Raw genomic sequence first — 19,232 nt, 5'->3', positions numbered from 1 at the left:
GAATTTTCCCAAAAAAAACTAAAAAAACAGAATTGGACTAGAAAAAAATAAGTACAAAAAAAAAAATCAATTCTGCACAAAAAAAACATGAAGAAAAAAGTTTGAAAAAATCTGATTTTCCTCTTTTTTTTGGCTGATCTGATGCGATATTTTGTTTTTTTAATAATCAAAAATGAAACAAAATAAAGAATATAATTTTTTTTTAAAATCTAACACGATACATTTCTTGAACAATAAATAACATAAAAGAATAAAAATACTCTACAGGTTCATTAATTATCGAACCTTCCTGTGTGGTGTTTGCATGTTCTCCCCATGCTTGCTTGGGTTTCCTCCGGGCACTCTGGTTTCCTCCCAGATTCCAAAAACATGCATGTCAGGTTAATATGCCGGTACAAATTGTCCCTGGGTGTGAATGAGCAAGCGAATAGTCTGTCCCTGTGTGCCCTGCGACCGGCTGGCAACCAGTTCAGGGTGTCGCCTGCCCACTGCCCAAAGACAGCTGGGAAGGCTCCAGCACCCCCGGGACCCTACTGAGGATAAGTGGTGCAGATAATGGATGGATGGAGGTTCTTTGATTATTATTGAAATGAGTGTTTTGAGTTGAGTTTTTGTTATCACTATGGAGTTACAAAATAATACACAAAATACCTTTATGGGAAAATAATTCATGACAAAAAATATCAAAACAAAGTGAAGCATTCTAGGTAATAGGTTACCAAGTTGGTGCCACAGCCCTGAGGTTTCACGTTCATCATCACGTCAGCAACCTTGTATGGAATTATTACTCTGCAAATTCCAGTTTTTACATCCCACACTCCCCAAATATGCATACTAGATTCAAGTTTGGAAAATTAACTACTTACCCAATCTAGAAGCCCACAAACTGTCAGTGAGAAGTATTACAAATGTAAATACAGAGGAAGAAGAAATCAATTATCCCTAAAAAAAGCTTGGCTCAAAAAGGGAACCTAAATAATATCTGGCATGTATAATTTTCCCTAAAAAGAAAAAAAAGACGAACACGAATAAAAGCCAAGAGACGTTAAATAATTGTAGGCTACAAATTCAGTTTTATTTTTACTTTAAATAATGTCTAAATAAACGGACAAAAGATATGCTGGCGGGACTTTTTGCAATATCAAAAATACAACTGAAAAAAGAGAAGGGGTCAGCAGAAATAAAACCAGGGCGGAGAAAGAGACTGAACGGGGTAAAAGTCGGATGGTCGCAGTGCTTTTCACTTTTGCTTGTCATTAATAAAACCACACAAAACAAAGAAACGTTTCTACTTGTCCATTTTTAGGGACACAAAGAAAAAGAAAACATTAAAGGACACAAAAAAGGGGTGTTAAGTGCGACAAAAACAGCATACTTGGTATCAAGTCCCTTTGGTAAAAACGGTACTAAATCATCTCCTCTTCTTTAACTTAACGTTCTAACAAGTTAGCTCGGAAAGTTCTACAAACAGAACAACACGTTCTTAAAAAGTCTCGGACTATTTACAGTGTATTTACAAAAGACTGTGTGTGTGTGTGTGTCGGCTTTTGTCATATTTGTATTTAAAAAAGTTGTCTCCCTGGGCGGCGAGGATTGTGTGCGTTATATATAATCTATATTTCATATGTATATATTTACAAGATGTAGGTAGCTTTACAATGCTGAGTTGAAACAGTGTTGTGAGGCTTGTAGCTTGTCACCCGACGACACAAAGCTCAGCCCGGATCAGGAAGTGATTTGTGATCGGCAGCCGAAAATCTGGGAAGCCGTTCTCCCCCAAACCCCCGAATAAGTGCACTTGTCCAGCAGGACTGGGCTGGCTTAAAAAAATTAAATGTTCGGAACGTGTGGACGGCAGGATGGTCATGTACTGAGTGCTGGTGAGCGGCATCAAACCATTCCAGAGTTTTGGTAGGAAAAACAAGGGCAAATGACGCGATGCAGCTGCCATTCGCATTTTCTTTCAGCGCATAAGTACCGTATTTTTCGCACATTTAGGCACACCACCCAAAAATAGTCTTGGGGGATATTTTTTTCATACGTAAGGCGTATAGAATAAAAACTATGGGAATGCAACCAAGAACATGGCTTGGAGTGTGTCGGATCCTAGGGAAACAAACGACACATGAAAAGGCAATAAATGTTATCTCATCACCACACTATTTTCAGTCACGCTACCAAATTGTTCATGTTATTACTGGTCCATTGTACAAAAGACTCACAAAGTCGTAAGGAAGCGCACAAGATTCTGAACTGAAAGACAAAAAGGGCATTGCCGGAAGTAATTCCGTCCTTCTGAACTTAATGAAAAGAAAAGCATTTTGGGAAGTAATTTTGTTGTCCTGAAATATATAAATGAACGCATTGCCGCATGTAGTCAAAATGTTTAACACTTTCAATACTTACTTTGAACTTAGAAAAAGTGAAACATTCTCTCTACTCCAACATATATGGTAGCGTTACTAAAATAGTGTGACAATAGGTTTGTATCCCTAGTGGTCTAGTAGCTGAGTTCTGCACTCCCCCAGCCGCGTTCCGGGTTTAATTTTCCTTGCATTCAATGTTATGCAACAACTATCCACCCTAGCAGCCCGGTTTTTAAAAATCCATGTTCTTACAATTACTATACGGTGGGTCAACGATAAAATGTATCGATTGTTTAATGATTGCATAAACAAGGTTAACGCATTTCCAATTTTGTGTACAGCGAATTATAAGCCGCACGTTCAAATTTCTGGGCAATATGGGGGTTTTAGGTGTGCCTTATAGTCCTGATAATATGGTAAGTTTGTGCTCATTGGACTATGTGGTAGTCACTATTTTGAATGGTGACATAATCTGAAAACATGTGACGTAAACAACTTGGAGGAGATCAGAAAACGGTGCCGCTGAAAACGTTCTGCAGCCGTAGGCGTAAAATGCCCAATTCCTCAGGGGGTCGGTGCTAGGTGAGCGCGGGACTTAATCCTGCCGCCCCTGGAGCAAAATTCCATCCTGACCTGGCTACGAGTCATACGTGACGCGATATTTGCTGACGTGGCGGAAGTGGAGGACCTCGGGATGGCGAGCGGTGCTGCAGGGTAAAAAACCATCGCGGCCCTCACCCATTAGCCACTTTTCGGTTTGGGCGCCCATTTCAGGGCTGACATGCTCCTTGGCCCATGCGGCAAGCCATGCCTGGAAGCGCTTGTGGAGGCACGTGCTCACGCGTTCGTGGGACTGTAAACAGAACAGAACAGTCTTTATTTTCATTAATAACAACATAGACACAACATTCTTTGCAACAAGATTAAACATGACACTCCAGGAGAAACATGGAATACAGACAAAAACGTAAAAATGAAAGGGGGAAAACTATTTAAAAGACGGTGCTTGGAGACTGGTCTTAGTTGTAAGTGCACTTTCCTTTCCCAAGAACAGTGAATGGAATATACTGCACCATAACAATATATGGGACATTGCCCAGACTATAACATGCCATCAAACAGAAATTACAGTCTGCACAAAATATACAGAATTCAAACTTTGCGGTTTTCGAGCGTATGGCGAGTTACATCTCCAAGATGCCTGTCTGCCATTGGTCAACGTCATACAACATGCTGTTCTGCTATTGGTTTGTGGACGGTCACATTAAAATGTCGATACCGTATTAACAGAACTACTTCCCAGTGTCTGAAATAACGTCTGCCCGGACGCCCGGGGCGTGCATCTTTCACGTCTGGCGTACAACTTACAAAACGTCTCCGCCCTGGTGGCCGACAACTTTATCAAGAGAAAAAAACGAAAGACTTTTTTTGCAAATCAAACGTTTGCTTTATTCCGATTTCGAAATCTTCGTTCAGTTTGGAAATTTCGGTTATTTTGGCAATTTGCATACCCGGCAGCCGATCAGAAGCCTGCATTGAATAACTTGATTCAGGACTTTCCCGAGCCTTATAAGGGTGTGGATTTGCATTTTATTTTCCAAAGTAGGCGCACAGAGAACAAAAAGAAAATGGATAAGTGGTTAGGAATCAAGCCTAAACCTCAGCCCCAGAAGAAAGATTCAAAAGAAGCTAACTAAATTTATGACGCTACACAACGTAAACGTACATTAACAGCATCGTGGAAAGAGAAGTTCATGTGGCTTGTAGCAACATTGCATGAATGAAAACATTCAAACATTGCATGAATGAAGATGAGTAAATACAGGTACATACTAATGGCAGATGGAAAACAGCGATGTCATATACATGCAATGAATGTTATAAGAGGATTTATAATAAACGTAATTTTTAAGTGTTGTCAAGTGTTGTTGTTCTCATTGTTTTTCAAGTTGTGAAAAGTGGGGCAGGCAACTTTTCAGAGTTGTCTGCCCTGGTGTCAGCTAACTTTTTGTCATTAGTTTCAGACACTGCTCCTTCCAACAAATCTTTCTCTTCATATGTTTCAGAATCTCATATGCTACATAAGACTTTGCGAGTTGGTGGTAAAATACTATATTATTTTGTACTGTATTTAAGCTTGGAGTGATGTTAAAGGGATAAGCAAGAAGATGCAAACCATGGGAACAAAGCTCACGGTTATCAAGAAATACAAAGATGGCATCTGTAAGATGTATGGCCGGAACCAATCGAATAATTCAATGTTTTTATCTTTGGCAGCGTGGGTTAGGAAGGTATTAACTAATTAGAAAGCTGTAGTTTTGGCATGATCGGAGGGTACATGCCCCCCCAAAAAAATCAAGCAATCATTGTTTTGCCCACACCAACACCAATATTATGTGATCACTTTAAAAAAAAAAAGCCCTATGTACCCACTAATATCAAGCAATCGTTTTTTTGTCCCAACCAAAATTATGTGATCAGTTAGAAAAAAAAAGTGCTATGTCCCTGAACCAAGACAAAACCTACACTCTTCGCTAATTACTGAGGTTTCTATCCTCCAATATAGGGAAAGTCCCACCTCAAGACAGATTTATGTCGTATCCCAGGGGTCTAGAGTAAAAGGAAAATAAGGACTACATAGGAATGCTCTTAATCAATAGTGCTGGGTTAAAAAAGACAGATAAATCGAGTCAAACTCTTCGGAATAAAAATAAAATTAATTCAGGATCTCAGTATCAGTATCACTTCTGAAAGATGTTATAAACCGGTGGCTCAAATGTATTGAACACCAGAAAGGTGCTTCAGCTTTTCTTAGTAACAAGAGGTTTCGAACCTGGTGTGCTCGCATCAGCGCGGTGCGCCGGTACATGTAGTCCTCGGACTTGAAGACATAAACCATTTTGTAGGAATTCAGCTTGAACATGCACTCCATCTTCTCTTTATCCAAAGGCTTCTTTCCTCCCTCGCCAGCCTCTTTGTCCAGCTGCTCGCGACACTTCTGGTACTTTCGGATGCGTCGCAGATTCCTGCCCAGATTCTTTGCTTAGTATTTGAATCAATAGTTGATCTAATCCCGGAGAACCAAAGAACCCTTTTCGTCCTAGTAAATGGTGACCCATGGGTTCTACAAGGTTCAATAAAGTATGATAACATTGCAACGGGTCGCTATACAATATAAACTGTGAGCTCTCAAGATAGATTGTATATTTCCGGATTTCACATATACAAGGACCCTTTTTTCATATTTCTTAGACCAATGGCCTGGAAGGTTCAAATAAAAGCAGTGTGCACCTCACCTGGGAAGAAAAACTGGCTTCTGGGCCAGATGTTCCCTCAGCTCAGGGGTGGTGGTGTCCGGGTTCAAGTAACGTCCGACGTAATCAGACCACCTCTGCAGACACAGAATAAAAAAGGTATGACTTAATTTGTCTTTACACTCATTAAGGACGGGAGCTTTTTGGCTTATATGTACTATTTAGGACAGGACACCGCTTCTAGATTTAAGATCTTAGGGCAGAGCCCGACCCGAAAAATACACAAAATTCGGGCCGAGTAGGGCCTATAATGTCAATCAAGTTTCTCTCTCGCTTAATTTAAAAAAAAACCTTCCTGTCGTGTGATTAAATGTAAGTATTGTTAGCTACATGATATTGAAATCCAGGTGTATGCAATACCCTGGTAGTTCCGCGAGTTAAATCATAAAAAAGTGTTCTTCCATGGATCTGTGAATTCACGACACACATGTCATTGTTCTGTACTTTTTCCTTGGTGGACAAAATAGCGCGACTAAGTCTCGGGGCTGAACATAATGCAGTAGAACTTTACTCACTTACAGTTTTTAATTCCAATTTGAGTAAAAAAAACAACTCATTTGCAAACCACAATTGACACTCTGACAACAAAAAGAACATTATATGATAATTGACAACGTAAGAGACTCATACCTGGGGCACTGGCTTGCAAATTATATAGTTCATTAAATTGCCAAACTTCACAGAATGAGAGAAAAAAGTTCAAATAAAACATAATAAAATAAACGTTATATCTCACAAAATGGTGTGGAATGGCCGTTATAATTTACATGTTATTTTGTTTGTTTTATTATATTGACTTGTGTTTGGTTTGATGAACTAAAAGATTATATGGTGGCTTAGATTTATCATAATTAATTCGGATTTTTGTGGAGATGCAGTCAAAAATATTTTTGGAATAATGTTTCAGTGTGCTCTTGTGGCTGAGATAAAGATGATTGATCAGGTGTTAATATTGTTTCCTTTCCAAGAAAATGTCTAGTTTTGTAGGCAGGGGCAAAGTCACTCTCTGTTTTGAGGGACACATAGTGAGAAGGCATGTTTGTCCTTTAATAGGTTAATTAGATAATAACTATATGGTTTCTAAGGGGGGCAGCATGGCGGGGCAGTGGTCAGCGCGTGTGCGGCACAGTTCTGAGGTCATGAGGTCGAACCTCCTGTGTGGAGTTTGCATGTTCTCCCCGTGCTTGCGTGGGTTTCCTCCTACATTTCAAGAACATACCGTAAATCCCGGACTATAGAGTGCACCTGACTATAAGCCGCACCCACCACATTTTGGGAGGAAAATCAATTTTGTACACACACAAGCCGCACCTGTATATTAGCCGCATGCGCCCACATTGAAAAAACGCAATACAAACACGAAATTAACCCACACCCGATACAGTCCAACAAACACAGCTGGCAAAATAAACGGAAAATGTTACCGGTACTTAAGATTTAATGCAGACCTGCAGAGTCCAGGTGCCCGTTGAAAGTAATCCAAGGAAAAAAGTGTATATTTCCAAAGGTAAGGGTGGGAAAAATATATATCCACTATTGTCGGCCGCGTCTACAAACACGTCTCACCTTTACTCCACTTCCCGTCAGCCCGCGTTTGCCCCGCCCCTTCTTTCTCATTTGCTCGTTCAAAACATATCAGAATAAGTTTCTAAAATAAATACATTACAAAAATATACAGTTGCAAATACATATTATACATGGTTGCACATATTTACAAAGAAAGACGGTACACCGAGAGTTTTCAAAGCTTTAATAATAATATTATAACTTTCATCCCAAACCGTGACTGTGAAGGGTAGCAAAATGCTACTAGCAACACGCTCGCAACACAGTAAACAGCTCTGTTAAAAAAACATACCGTGCTTGTAGTAATCACGGTAAACCGTCCTCATCTTCCTCCTTATAACTGACGTCATCAAAGTCGTCTTCCATCAGTATGGGAAAGAGACTTTGTCATATAGACGCTGTCCCACGCTCTCACTTCATCACGCTCACGTAGTAAAGATTACATGCGGCAGCTCGGTTTCCTTCTATATCAGACTGCCCGATTGCGTTTAACTTAAAAGTTGCGTCATGTCGTCAGAAAAATTACATAAATTGGCTGCATCACTGAATAAGCCGCAGGGTTGAAAGTTTGGGAAAAAAGTAGCTGCTTATAGTCCGGAATTTATGGTACATGTTAGGTTAATTGGCCGGTCCAAATTGTCCAAAGGTGTGAATGAGCGAGCGAATTGTCTGTCCCTGTGTGCCCCACAACTGGCTGGCAACCAGTTCAGGGTGTCCCCTGCCCACTGCCTGAAGATAGCTGGGATGGGCTAAAGCACCAAGACACCCCCCCACCCCCGCAACCCTACTGAGGATAAGCGGTACAGATAATGGAAGGATAGATGGGTTGCTAAGGGTGGGGAAAAAACATCGATTCATGTATATATTGTGATTTTATTTTTGGTGAAATTGACGTTTCTCACTGAAAGCAATTTTTGTGACGTCATATCAGGTACGTAAGTATTTCCATAGCAGTATGTTTTAGTATTTCTGTAGTATTTTTATAGTATTTCCATAGTAGTACTTTAGTAGTTGTCATGATTACCGATGTGAATCACCTGTGCCCGCTCATTTGGCGCCAATCGCTGCGGGCTCTGATGGGCTCCCTGTACCTATTTATACCCAGTCCTGTCAATCCCCTGTTGTCAGTCCCTCTGCGAACCTCTGTTTATACAAGGCAAGCCTTTTTTGACCCTGACTCCCGCCTGTCCCGTTTTTGCTACCGTTTGTCTCCGGCTACTACCTGTTTAGATCCCGACCACGTCCGCTCTCCCGTCCTGGCTTACGACCCACTTTTTTATCCTGAATACGTCTACTCTCTCGTCCTGGCTTACGACTCGTTTCCGACCCCTACCACGCTTTGCTCTCCCAGTTCCGGGTACCGACCAGTTTTTCCGTCCCTGACACTGCCATCGTGATACAATCGAATAGTGAACAACACTTATTGTCCCACCCCCAATGGTTGCACTTTCAAAAATCCAGACCCAGTTCCTCTTACCTCTGCTTCCATGGTCTCGTCAGAATTCTCCTCTTCTGTGTCGAGCAGCTCCAGTGTCAGCTGCACCAGACCTCTGTTCCTGGCAAACATCACCTAGGGAGGTATCAAATGCAAAGGTGACGCCGATGTCAAACATTTATTGTCTGAACCTCAACACAAAAATTATCATCGCTCACAACAAAGTATACTCCGTTTGATCTTACTTGACTTTACCTTAAAGCAGTTCTCATCCGACATGAGCTGTTCCGCTTTACGCTGGTAGGCCGCCTCCGGAGCGCTTCGTGACGAAAGTGTGGACATGGATCCGCCACAAGCGCCGTTCCCGCTTTCTGCTAGGTAGAGGTCCGTCACTTGTATGCAGATCTCGTCGCTCACGATGTGCTGGAGCTGCAGAGAAGATGCAACAATTTAACAACGACTTCAGCGTCACAAATGTGAACGTAAGGAAACTAAACCCCACCTGCCGGACGATGCTTTGTATGAGCTTGTCCATGGTGAAGGCGATGTAGGCGTGGATGGTGAACATTTCCCTCAGCGAGTCCTCGTACTGAGACACCTCCATGTTGCCGTCGAGGAGGTTACGGACCATCTCCAAGAAAGCCGAGTAGTACATCTCCACGTCGATGTCCACTGCAGGGAAAGTAACAGCAAAATCGAGATTTTCAGTCGACGTCAGCATTTTGGCTTGTTATATTGCTGCTTCCCTCTGACACCATTTGATTGTTAAGTGCGTGACCGTGACAGAGTAAAATAAATAAGCAGGTTTTATTTACACAAAGCAGCTAACAAAAACAATAGCAGTGGGCCATAGCCTTCAGTCAAATGGCCAACATGAGTGGCTAAAGAAGGAAACAGTCGTGAAAAAGTCACACATACGATGCATGAATGACGGGACTTGGCGACCATCACATGCAGCGCTCTGATGTGTGCAGTAAAAGGCCTTTAGGTGTTAAAAGCACCACTGGAACCACCTACCTTGGCAAAATGGTCATTTGGGCTTTCATAGGACAAGTCAAGTGAAGTTTATTTGTGACGCCCTTATTCACGAGAAGTCTCAAGGGGCTGCACAGACCACAGATTATTGCAAACTACAGACTATTATGACACCATCCCCAGATCTAAAACCTACATGAAGGCAAGGAAAAACTCAAAAACCTCAACATGAGGAAAATGAAGAAACCTTGAAAAGGGACTGCACATGAGGTAATCCATTTAAACAAGATGGTGGCCACACACGTCAGCTTCTTTAAGTTAGTAATATCATTACAAAATCCTACAAGTCTTTAAGAGATAGCACATGTGTTTTTGCTTCTTATAGAATCAATAGTGTTCTATTTCAATGAATAAAGTATCATTGATTTATTCATTCATTCACTTTTTGGGGTTTCAATGCTCTTTTCCAGTCATTTCATTACATTATTCATATTAGAAATGTTATCATCAATTGTGACATATGATATCCAGAGGCTCCTCCTTGATCTGCTACCTTATCGTGGTGGAGGAGTATGTGTCCCAATGATCCTAGGAGCTATGTTGTCGGGGGCTTTAAGCCCCTGGTAGGGTCACCCATGGCAAACAGGTTCTAGGTGAGTGGCCAGACAAAACGCAGATCAGAAGACCCCTTATGACGACAAAAACCATTGGTCCTCAATTTCCCCCGCCCGGACGCGTGTTACCGGGGCCTGGAGGTAGGGTCCGCTGGCGAGCGCCTGGTGCCCGGACCTTTACCCACGGGGTCCGGCCGGGCACAGCCCGAAGGGACGATGTGGGACCCTCTTCCCATGGGCTCACCACCTGTAGGAGGGGCCAAAAGGGTACTGACTTTTGGGACATGGAACGTTACCTCTCTGGCAGGGAAGGAGCCCGAGTTGGTGTGTGAGGTTGAGAAATTCTGACTATATATATAGTCGGACTCACCTCCACGCACAGCTTGGGCTCTGGTACCAGTCCTCTCAAGAGGGGTTGGACTCTCTTCCACTCTGGAGTTGCCTGTGGTGAGAGGCGCAGAGTCGGTGTGGGCATATTAGTTGCTCCACAGCTCGGCGCCTGTACGTTGGGGTTCACCACAGTAGACGAGAGGGTAGCCTCCCTCCGCCTTCGGGTGGGGGGAAGGGTCCTGACTTTTGTTTGTGCTTATGCACCAAATAGCAGTTCAGAGTACCCACCCTTCTTGGAGTCCTTAGAGGGTGTGCTTGAGAGCGCACCCCCTAGGGACTCCCTCGTACTGCTGGGAGACTGACAGTGAGACTGACAGTGAGACCTGGAGGGACGTGATTGGGAAGAACGGCCCCCCTGACCTGAACCCGAGTGGTGTTTTGTTATTGGACTTCTGTGCCCGTCATGGTTTGGACATTGAGTCCGAATGGACCATGTTCCGCGCCTCCATTGTCGAAGCGGCTGATCGGAGTTGTGGCCGTAAGGTAGTCGGTGCCTGCCGCGGCGGCAACCCTCAGACCCGTTGGTGGTCACCGGTGGTGAGGGATGCCGTCAAGCTAAGAAGTCTTATCGGGCCTTCCTGGCCTGTAGGACTCTGGAAGCAGCTGGCAGGTATCGGCTGGCCAAGCGGAATGCGGCTTCGGCGGTTGCTGAGGCAAAAACTTGGGCATGGGAGGAGTTTGGGGAGGCCATGGAAACCGACTTCCGAACGGCTTCGAGGAAATTCTGGTCCACCATCCGGCGTCTTAGGGGGGGAAGCAGTGTGCCATCGACCCTGTTTATAGTGCCGATGGGGCGCTGCTGACCTCGACCCGGGACGTTGTGAATCGGTGGGCGGAGTACTTCGAAGACCTCCTCAATCCCGCCAACACGTCTTCCTCTGGGGAAGCAGAGCCGGAGGACTCTGAGTTGGGCTCTTGCATCTCTGGAGTTGAAGTCACCGAGGTGGTCAAAAAGCTCCTCGGTGGCAGGGCCCCGGGGGTTGATGAGATCCGCCCGGAGTTCATTAAGGCTCTGGATGTTGTGAGCGTGTCATGATAACACGCCTCTGCAACATTGCGTGGACATCAGGGACAGTGCCTCTGGACTGGCAGACTGGGGTGACGGTTCCCCTCTTTAAGAAGGGAGACTGGAGAGTGTGTTCCAACTACAGGAGAATCACACTTCTCAGCCTCCCTGGTAAAGTCTATTCATGGGTACTGGAGGGTCCGCCAGGAGGTCGAATTATGGATTCGGGAGGAACAGTGTGGTTTTCGTCCTGGCCGTGGAACACTGGACCAGCTCTACACACTCTGCAGGGTCTTTGAGGGTGTATGGGAGTTTGCCTACATGTGATTTGTAGACTTGGAGAAGGCATTCGACCGTGTTCCTCGGGAAGCTCTGTGGGGGGTGCTTCGGGAGTATGGGGTACCGCACACACTTATCCGGGCATCTGATAAGGATGCCTCCTGGACGCCTCCCTCTGGACGTGTTCCGGGCATGTCCCACCGGGAGGAGGCCCCGAGGACGGCCCAGGACAGGCTGGAGAGACTATGTCTCTCTGCTGACTTGGAATGCCTCAGGATCCCGTCGGATGAGCTGGAGGAGGTGGACGTCTGGGCTTCCCTTTTAAGGCTGCTGCCCCCGCGACCCGACCCCGGATAAGCGGAAGATAATGGATGGATGGATGAATATCCAGAGGGAGGGAGGCTGAGCATATGTATACTAGCGCTGAGTAGAATAGTGTACCAGTATATTTGTTCTCCTTGGGTGTTTTGCTTGAACTCCATTTGGTATAATTTAGCATTTCATTTACTAGTGATCCCAAGAGCCAAGAAGAGATCCGCAGGTTCGAGAGCGTTCTCCATTCAGGCCCCGGTGCTGTGGAATGCTCTTCCCCCTGAGATTCGATCTAGAACCTCAGTGGAAATGTTTAAATCTAAGCTTGAAACACACTTCTACTGTATAGCATATGAATAACCTATATTCTATATTGATAATATGTGTATTATATGCCCTCATGTAGGTTTTAGAACAGGGGATGGTGTCATAATAGTCTAGTTTGCAATAGTCTTTAATCTGTGCAGCCCTTTGAGACTCTGTGATTAAGGGCGTCACAAATAAACGTGACTTGACTTGACATTTGGTACAATTTAGCATTTCATTTAGTTTAACATAAAAATACAATTAAAAAATAGCTAATTATTGTAATAAAACAGGTTTAAAGAAAATCGTGATAAAATCGATATTTGATGTGAAGAAAAAGAAGAAAAATGATATTGAGAAACAACTTTTTCCACTTACTGGGTTCCTTGAGTCTGAGCTGGATGGCAGGATTGTCGTTCTTCTCTTTTTTTAGTCCAAGAACCTCCCGCTCCCATTCCCGCTCTCGCAAATCCTCCTCGATCTGCCGCTCGGCCTGCCAGTAGAGACGCAGCAGGCGCGAGCAAAGCGTGTGGTGCAACCTCAGGAAGATGTACCAGTTGTTGTTGACATAAAAAAGATTGTAAGCGTCGTCGATGCCGCGGAACTTCTGGGCAGCTGTGTTGCTGAAGAGCAGCTTTGACTTAGAAGGGCTTCCACCACCGCCAGGGATGCCGTTCTGCTTCTTGGAAGGAACTCCCTCCTCCACATCCATTTCCTCGTCCTCCTCCTCTTCTTCCTCCTCCACGTCGGAGAGCTCTCCACGCTGGGCGAAGAGCAAGTCGGGGACAAAGTGGTACATGATCTGCTTGATCTTGTACTTGTCGTCCTTCTGGATGCTGGTCTGGCGCTTGACGTGATGGATGATGAGGGACGCCGCGTCCTCTAGGATCTGCCGGTCCTCGTACATCCGGGTCAAGTGGGGACCAGCTGGCGGGCCCCCATTTTCCTCAGATGCTTGCTCTTGACGCTGCAAAGATGATTAAAAAGGATTCAGTAAACCCCAGGAATATGGCGTCCCCACCTTATAATGTTTGTACTCTTGAAAAAGATCTTTTTACATTTTCCCCGTTACGACAGCAACAACAAATGATTTTACATGCCCAAAAACTAATACAATTCAAACTTTGTGGTGTTCATGCATCCAGGACTTTCTTTTCTAAGACGCCTTTCTGCTATTGGTCAACGTCATATAAAATGCGGGTCTGCTATTGGTTTGCGGCACGACATGAAAATGCCGACATGCTATTGGATATCACACCTTTGCATATTCCTGTTACTCTGCTGTACCAGCTCAACTCACATCACACAAAAGGATCAATGTTGTATTCTGGGGTCTTCCGTAATATAGTGCAAATAGAATTGGAGTGTAAGATGCCAAATAGAAAAAGTATAGAGTGCTTACTTCATCATAGATGCTTTCGATTTCATTGAGTAATGACTTGGAGCGCAGCACTTTTGTGTCGTTCTGCTTGAAGTTGATGCCCTGGTGGTCTAAGGACTTGAGGTAATACTTCTCATTCTGCTCTCGCCAAATCTTATTGAAACCTCGCTGGGCTTCCCTCCACTCCTCCTCCTTGGTTTTTAGCCTAAGTGAAAGTGGGAAACGTTATGACAGGGGCCACCAAATCTGAGAGCTTCAATGCGCCAAAAAACGGTTTGCTATGCATTTCAAGTCACATTTATTTGTAGAGCTCTTATTCACAAAAAGTCTCAAAAGACTACATTACAACATCCCCTGATAACTCTAACTTATTTTATAACTATGTTGTTTACTATGTTATGATTCTGTTACCAGGTTGTAAGTAATATAAGTAGGGTCAAAACGGGATCAGTCAACCACTAAGACTTCTTCCTTGTATAAAAGAAATGTGTAATAATAGGCTAATTTCAAAATAATTTTGGAAGATTCGATCATATATTTAAATAGGCACGCACCTTTTTAAAACGATAGGGACGGAAACAGCAGGATTCTTCTTCAGGCCATCGATAATATCCTGGGCTTTATCGCTGTATATCCTCTGGATAGCTTTTCGATGGACAACCTCCGAGGAACCGCCCAGTGTGTTGTCCAATCGGAATTTGGCCTGCTCCTCCGCCGACATCCGCGAGATTTTCCGCTGGACTGACTCTAGAACTCGGATGGTTGCCAAGTTGGTTTCCAGCACCACGTCCAACTGGAAAGAGGACAACACACATTCGGTTAGCTCAAGTATAGTCCTAGATGATGAAACACCACCGGATAGAACTCACCTCAAATCGTTCGTCTTCACACCTGTAGATGTTCTCCTCGTATTGAGTCTTCTTAGAACTGACAAAGGTGGAGTCTTCAGACCAAGAGGGTAAGGACACCCAGGTGTCGTTTAGTACCTGAAACCGAGAAAAAAAATGGTAAAAGAATATTAAAGGTAGTACAATCATTACATTTCGGACACTGAACTAAACTGTCTCCTTCATACCTCTTTACAAAGTGGCGTTCTTCCAGTGCATTTGGGCTGCTGGTAGCTTTTGGGCAGGGCTCTGTAACTGGAGCCAAGCCTTTTGCAGGAAGCATAGTCAATCTCCATGGCGATGCCTTCGGTGGCCCGCTCCTTGTGGTACGGCTCGATGTGGGACATTTCCCGGTACCCCAGGAAGTTTTTGAACCAGATGAACAGTTCTGGGAATTTCCTTTAGTGAAGAGTGGGAAAATAACTGCTATGAATCTGTATTTGTAATAGAAACCTGACTATAAGGTGCACCCGATCATAAGCTGCACCCATTACCTTTGTAAACAAAAAACATTTTGTATAGACAAAGCTATGTTATATATATATATATATATATATATATATATATATATATATATGTTTTTTATTCAACGGATGCAGTGGCGGTTTTAGGCGTGGGTGAGGCTTGCAGCAAGGGAGCGCTTGGAGGGGGTCTTGCCCAGGGAGTAATTTAGTGTAGAATCGTCACTGTAGGTATGTATGTACATATTTTGACAGTTGTCTTTTATTAATGTGGATTAGGAGTGAATACCACAAGTTTTTACCTCTTTTAGTCCTCTTATTTTCTTTCACATTAAAGAGTGAAATAAAGAAGTGAAATGAACATGGCAATAAACGCGGCCTTTCCACATTGTTTCAAAAGCGGGAATGACTGTTGTGCAATGAGAGCGCCCTCCGGTGGACGATTTGTTTATCACATTGCATTTATAAAGGGTATTTTTTTGGACGGGTATAAATGTTTTTTTGGAAAAATGCTTTAATTTCCCTACCCAATTATATTTCTTTTCTTGTTCATTGGCAAATATATAACCGTTATTAACATTTTTAAATGATATATATTACGATCAGTTTATGTTGTTGCTGTTCTTTTGGACTTTATACAACGCCCTAATTGATCCATAAATTCGCCACATCATCATAAGCTGCATAGAACAAAACCTATATGAAAGAGTAGCAGCCTATTGTCCTGCTTTTACAGCATTTTATTTATAGACCACTCAAGTACTAACCCCAAGAATGGTAGCACCAGCTGTATCAGCTCAGCCCGGGAGATCACTTCCTGATTGAAGATGACCAGACATCGGAGGAAGTTGTCGTAGGCCTCGGGACTCCGTAAGGCTTTTCGCACCTTTTATAAGAAACATATTTTCCGATTTACACATGACCCAAACAAACACATTCATGAATGTGACAGGAGGAATCCAACAAAAGAAACATGAATCCAAACGTACCTTCTCAAAGAAAAGCGACTCGGTTCCAACTCCATGCTTACTGGGATCGGCCATGGGTGACTCTTTCAAATTAAGTAACTTGGGCTTTTTCTATTTTTGTGAAAAAAGAGAAAAAAATGAAACTATATCCATAGAAGACCCGGTTCCAATTCTAGTTGCGTTTTGCATACCTTGAGGGGCGGAGTGGCTCCAGGAAGAGGATGCCGGCGGATCTGGCAACCGTTCTGATTGGGTCGCTGCTTGTTAATGAGCTGAAGCTTCTTGGCGGTGCCGCCGTGATCGTTCCGTACTGACTCTGCTTTTTCGGCTGTCGTCTTGCTCAACATCTAATTGGAATAGAAAAGCCTGAATCAAGTACACTGAGGGCAAAGTCTATGTAATACACACAATGTTTTATTTTCCATAAATGCAAAAAAGTAAAAAAAGGGTAAAAATTGAAAAACATAGAGCGCCTTAAGATGTTCTCACTGTAAGATCAGACGACATTTTCCACAACTATACCATGTCAACAACAAATTCTTGACATGACCAAAAACATAGAAAATCCAAACTTTATAGTGTTTGTGGGTATGACTGTGCGAGTCGAATGCTTGAAACGTTTCTAAGACGCCTGTCTGCTTATGGTCGAGGTCATATAAGATGTAAGTATGCTATTGGTTTGCATCACGGCTTCATAATATGTTATTGCTAGCAATCCCTACCCAAAGAAGAGATCTCTTCTGACAACATTGAATTTGTTTAGCCATGGGCCCTAAAATTTCCACTTAAGCCAAAACATAATAACCATTGAAACTGAGCTTATGTTTACCAAGAAATACAAAATAAAGGCATACAGAACTTTATTCTCACCAAGGTGTATGGCTGTAAATCACAGGTCTGGAATATTATTAAGAATAAGGAGTCAATTAAAGGATAGAAATCTTCTAAAACTTCTAATTCTGCTATCATCAATCTCTGCATCCACCCACTACACAACTATACCATCCCACCCCACACATATTAATCAATTATGTCATTTATGTCATTTAATTGTCTACAAATCCTTAACATATAAGAATTACTTAATATATACTACTTTGTCTTTTATATTAATTATTCCAGAATTGGAACTCATTAGCTTTTTACCATAGGTTTCCAACCCACACCATAAGGCAATTTACGACTCCCACCTTAGAATGAATAAATGTTGTATTCCTGCGGGGACTACTCTATGTTTTTGTTTTACATGTGGTCATTTTATTTTTAACATTTGACAAATGCAAAGGAGATTTCATGAGATGACAGATCCTTATTTTAAGTCACTGTTGTCTGTTGTTTTGACTATTATATCATTGTCGCTATCGGCCAGTCATGTTGTTGTTTTTGATTTCCACTCCCCTTTAGGGCTGATCTGTTTTTTTTTGTAACCTTGAAGATTTTATTAAAAAGAGCGGGCTCGGAGAAGGGCTTTGGAATGGGATGAAATTCTCTTATCTAAAAGCCCCACTCACGGTTCTACTTGCAAGTTCAAAATCCATTGATGTCTTCTTGCCTTTTTAGAGTGTCTACGAAAGTTTAAACTTCACAACATGAGCGAGAAAAACATAAATTGCGATATGGCCAGTTGCATGTTAGCAGAGAAAAAATTTCAAGTGTTGGCTAACCACTGAGCTATTAGCATCTGGAAGAAACTGTCCAAACTCCGAGAGCAAGTCCTCTTGGTTTTTGAAGAGTCGAGCAACCTGAGCGTAGACCTCTTGCTCCGTCAGGGCTGGGGTGTAGTTTCCCCCAGCTTCCTTTGCATTCCGCTGTTCCTTCTACGGGATAACATACGTTGAGAAAGTTCAAAATCTCCCCGTTATTATGCCAGTGAGCTACTCATGCTGACCTGGTACGTGTGCAAAATTTCCAAGAAGGCTTTGTAGATGTTGGGCTGACCCTGGAAGCGGTTCTTGATCTTGTTGACGTAGTTGATGGCGTGGTTGAACTCCACCGGCTGGTTGTTCTGCGCCGGAAGGCCGGCAGGCATCCCACCAGGTGGCGGAAGGAGGGGCACGGGTGGGGAGCGGGGCGCCCCGTATGCCGGGATGGACGGGTTGCTCTGGCCGCTAGGTGTCGGCGCCTGCGGCTGCGGGGGCTGCAAGGACGACAGCATGGCGAGCAATTAGAAAATGTTTCTGTGTGCTACAGCAGTGGCTCATACTTCTCATACCATGGCACACTAGTCTGCCATGATACATCATTCGATGTGCCATATTAAATTGTCGTATTTCATTTATTAGTAACAAGAGTCTTAAGATTGGTGAACAAAACGCTTTTGTTGCGTATCTAGGCGGCCTTCCAGTCATCAGCAGACTAATATTTTTGCATCTTCGGGTTGTGGCATTTGAGAGTTATTCTTAGAATGATCCGATGAGGAGGTAGTCAACGTAAAGAAATATTATGAAATAATTTTGGAGATGATGTCGGAGCTTACACAGCCCTTTACAATACCGAATGTTTATTATCATTTGTTTCCACTGTTCACAGTGGGCTTGTTCCATTATTGATCTGTTGATGTTCGGTAGGCCCCCGGGATATAACATCCCCATCAATATTTTCACTCTATTACTCTTGAATACGAGGATTTTTTTCAGCACCCTCACTACAGCTTTTTCCCTACTATATGAAATAATTTTGCTTGCCCAAACATTCAAACTGCAGTGTTTGTGCATATGAATAGTTATGTCTATTAGATTCCTTTCTGCTATTGGTTTGCTTCGCGGCATCAAGAAAATACAGATTGGCTGAAGTAGCTCCTACAGTGCCTTTTTTGTATCTTAGTATATTTAGAATCTTGTGTGAGAAAGTTTAATTCAGCTGGAGTTGCCAAAATCTGCAGTGATGCCAAATGGAGAAGCAAAAACATGATAACCATGGAAACAAAGCTTGTGATTATCAATAAATACAAAGAAAGCATGCGAATTGCCACC

General features: G+C 43.1%; 1 protein-coding gene across 2 annotated transcripts in view; it reads right to left on the bottom strand.

Annotated features, from left to right (window-relative positions):
* Nucleotides 1-1,050: 1,050 nt before the first annotated feature.
* Nucleotides 1,051-19,232, bottom strand: part of sin3aa (SIN3 transcription regulator family member Aa) — a 30,691-nt gene continuing 12,509 nt past the window's right edge. For both annotated transcript variants that reach the window (XM_088340692.1, XM_088340691.1), the window contains exons 6-21: nt 18,149-18,397; nt 17,925-18,077; nt 16,452-16,607; nt 16,282-16,371; nt 16,060-16,178; nt 15,020-15,230; nt 14,814-14,930; nt 14,499-14,737; nt 13,966-14,149; nt 12,942-13,530; nt 9,184-9,353; nt 8,937-9,110; nt 8,724-8,816; nt 5,663-5,757; nt 5,200-5,392; nt 1,051-3,219 (exon numbers count right to left, since the gene is read on the bottom strand). In XM_088340692.1, the coding sequence (XP_088196818.1) occupies nt 3,004-3,219; nt 5,200-5,392; nt 5,663-5,757; nt 8,724-8,816; nt 8,937-9,110; nt 9,184-9,353; nt 12,942-13,530; nt 13,966-14,149; nt 14,499-14,737; nt 14,814-14,930; nt 15,020-15,230; nt 16,060-16,178; nt 16,282-16,371; nt 16,452-16,607; nt 17,925-18,077; nt 18,149-18,397 (3,048 nt within the window). In that variant the 3' untranslated portion in view covers nt 1,051-3,003. The remainder of the gene's footprint in view (nt 3,220-5,199; nt 5,393-5,662; nt 5,758-8,723; nt 8,817-8,936; nt 9,111-9,183; nt 9,354-12,941; nt 13,531-13,965; nt 14,150-14,498; nt 14,738-14,813; nt 14,931-15,019; nt 15,231-16,059; nt 16,179-16,281; nt 16,372-16,451; nt 16,608-17,924; nt 18,078-18,148; nt 18,398-19,232) is intronic.

Source organism: Urocampus carinirostris, chromosome 7 (genome assembly GCF_059441175.1).
Source record: "Urocampus carinirostris isolate Australia breed hairy pipefish chromosome 7, RoL_Ucar_1.0, whole genome shotgun sequence".
Lineage (NCBI taxonomy): Eukaryota > Metazoa > Chordata > Actinopteri > Syngnathiformes > Syngnathidae > Urocampus > Urocampus carinirostris.
The sequence above is the reverse complement of the archived record's forward strand: the minus strand, read 5'-3'. Positions and strand labels throughout refer to the sequence as shown.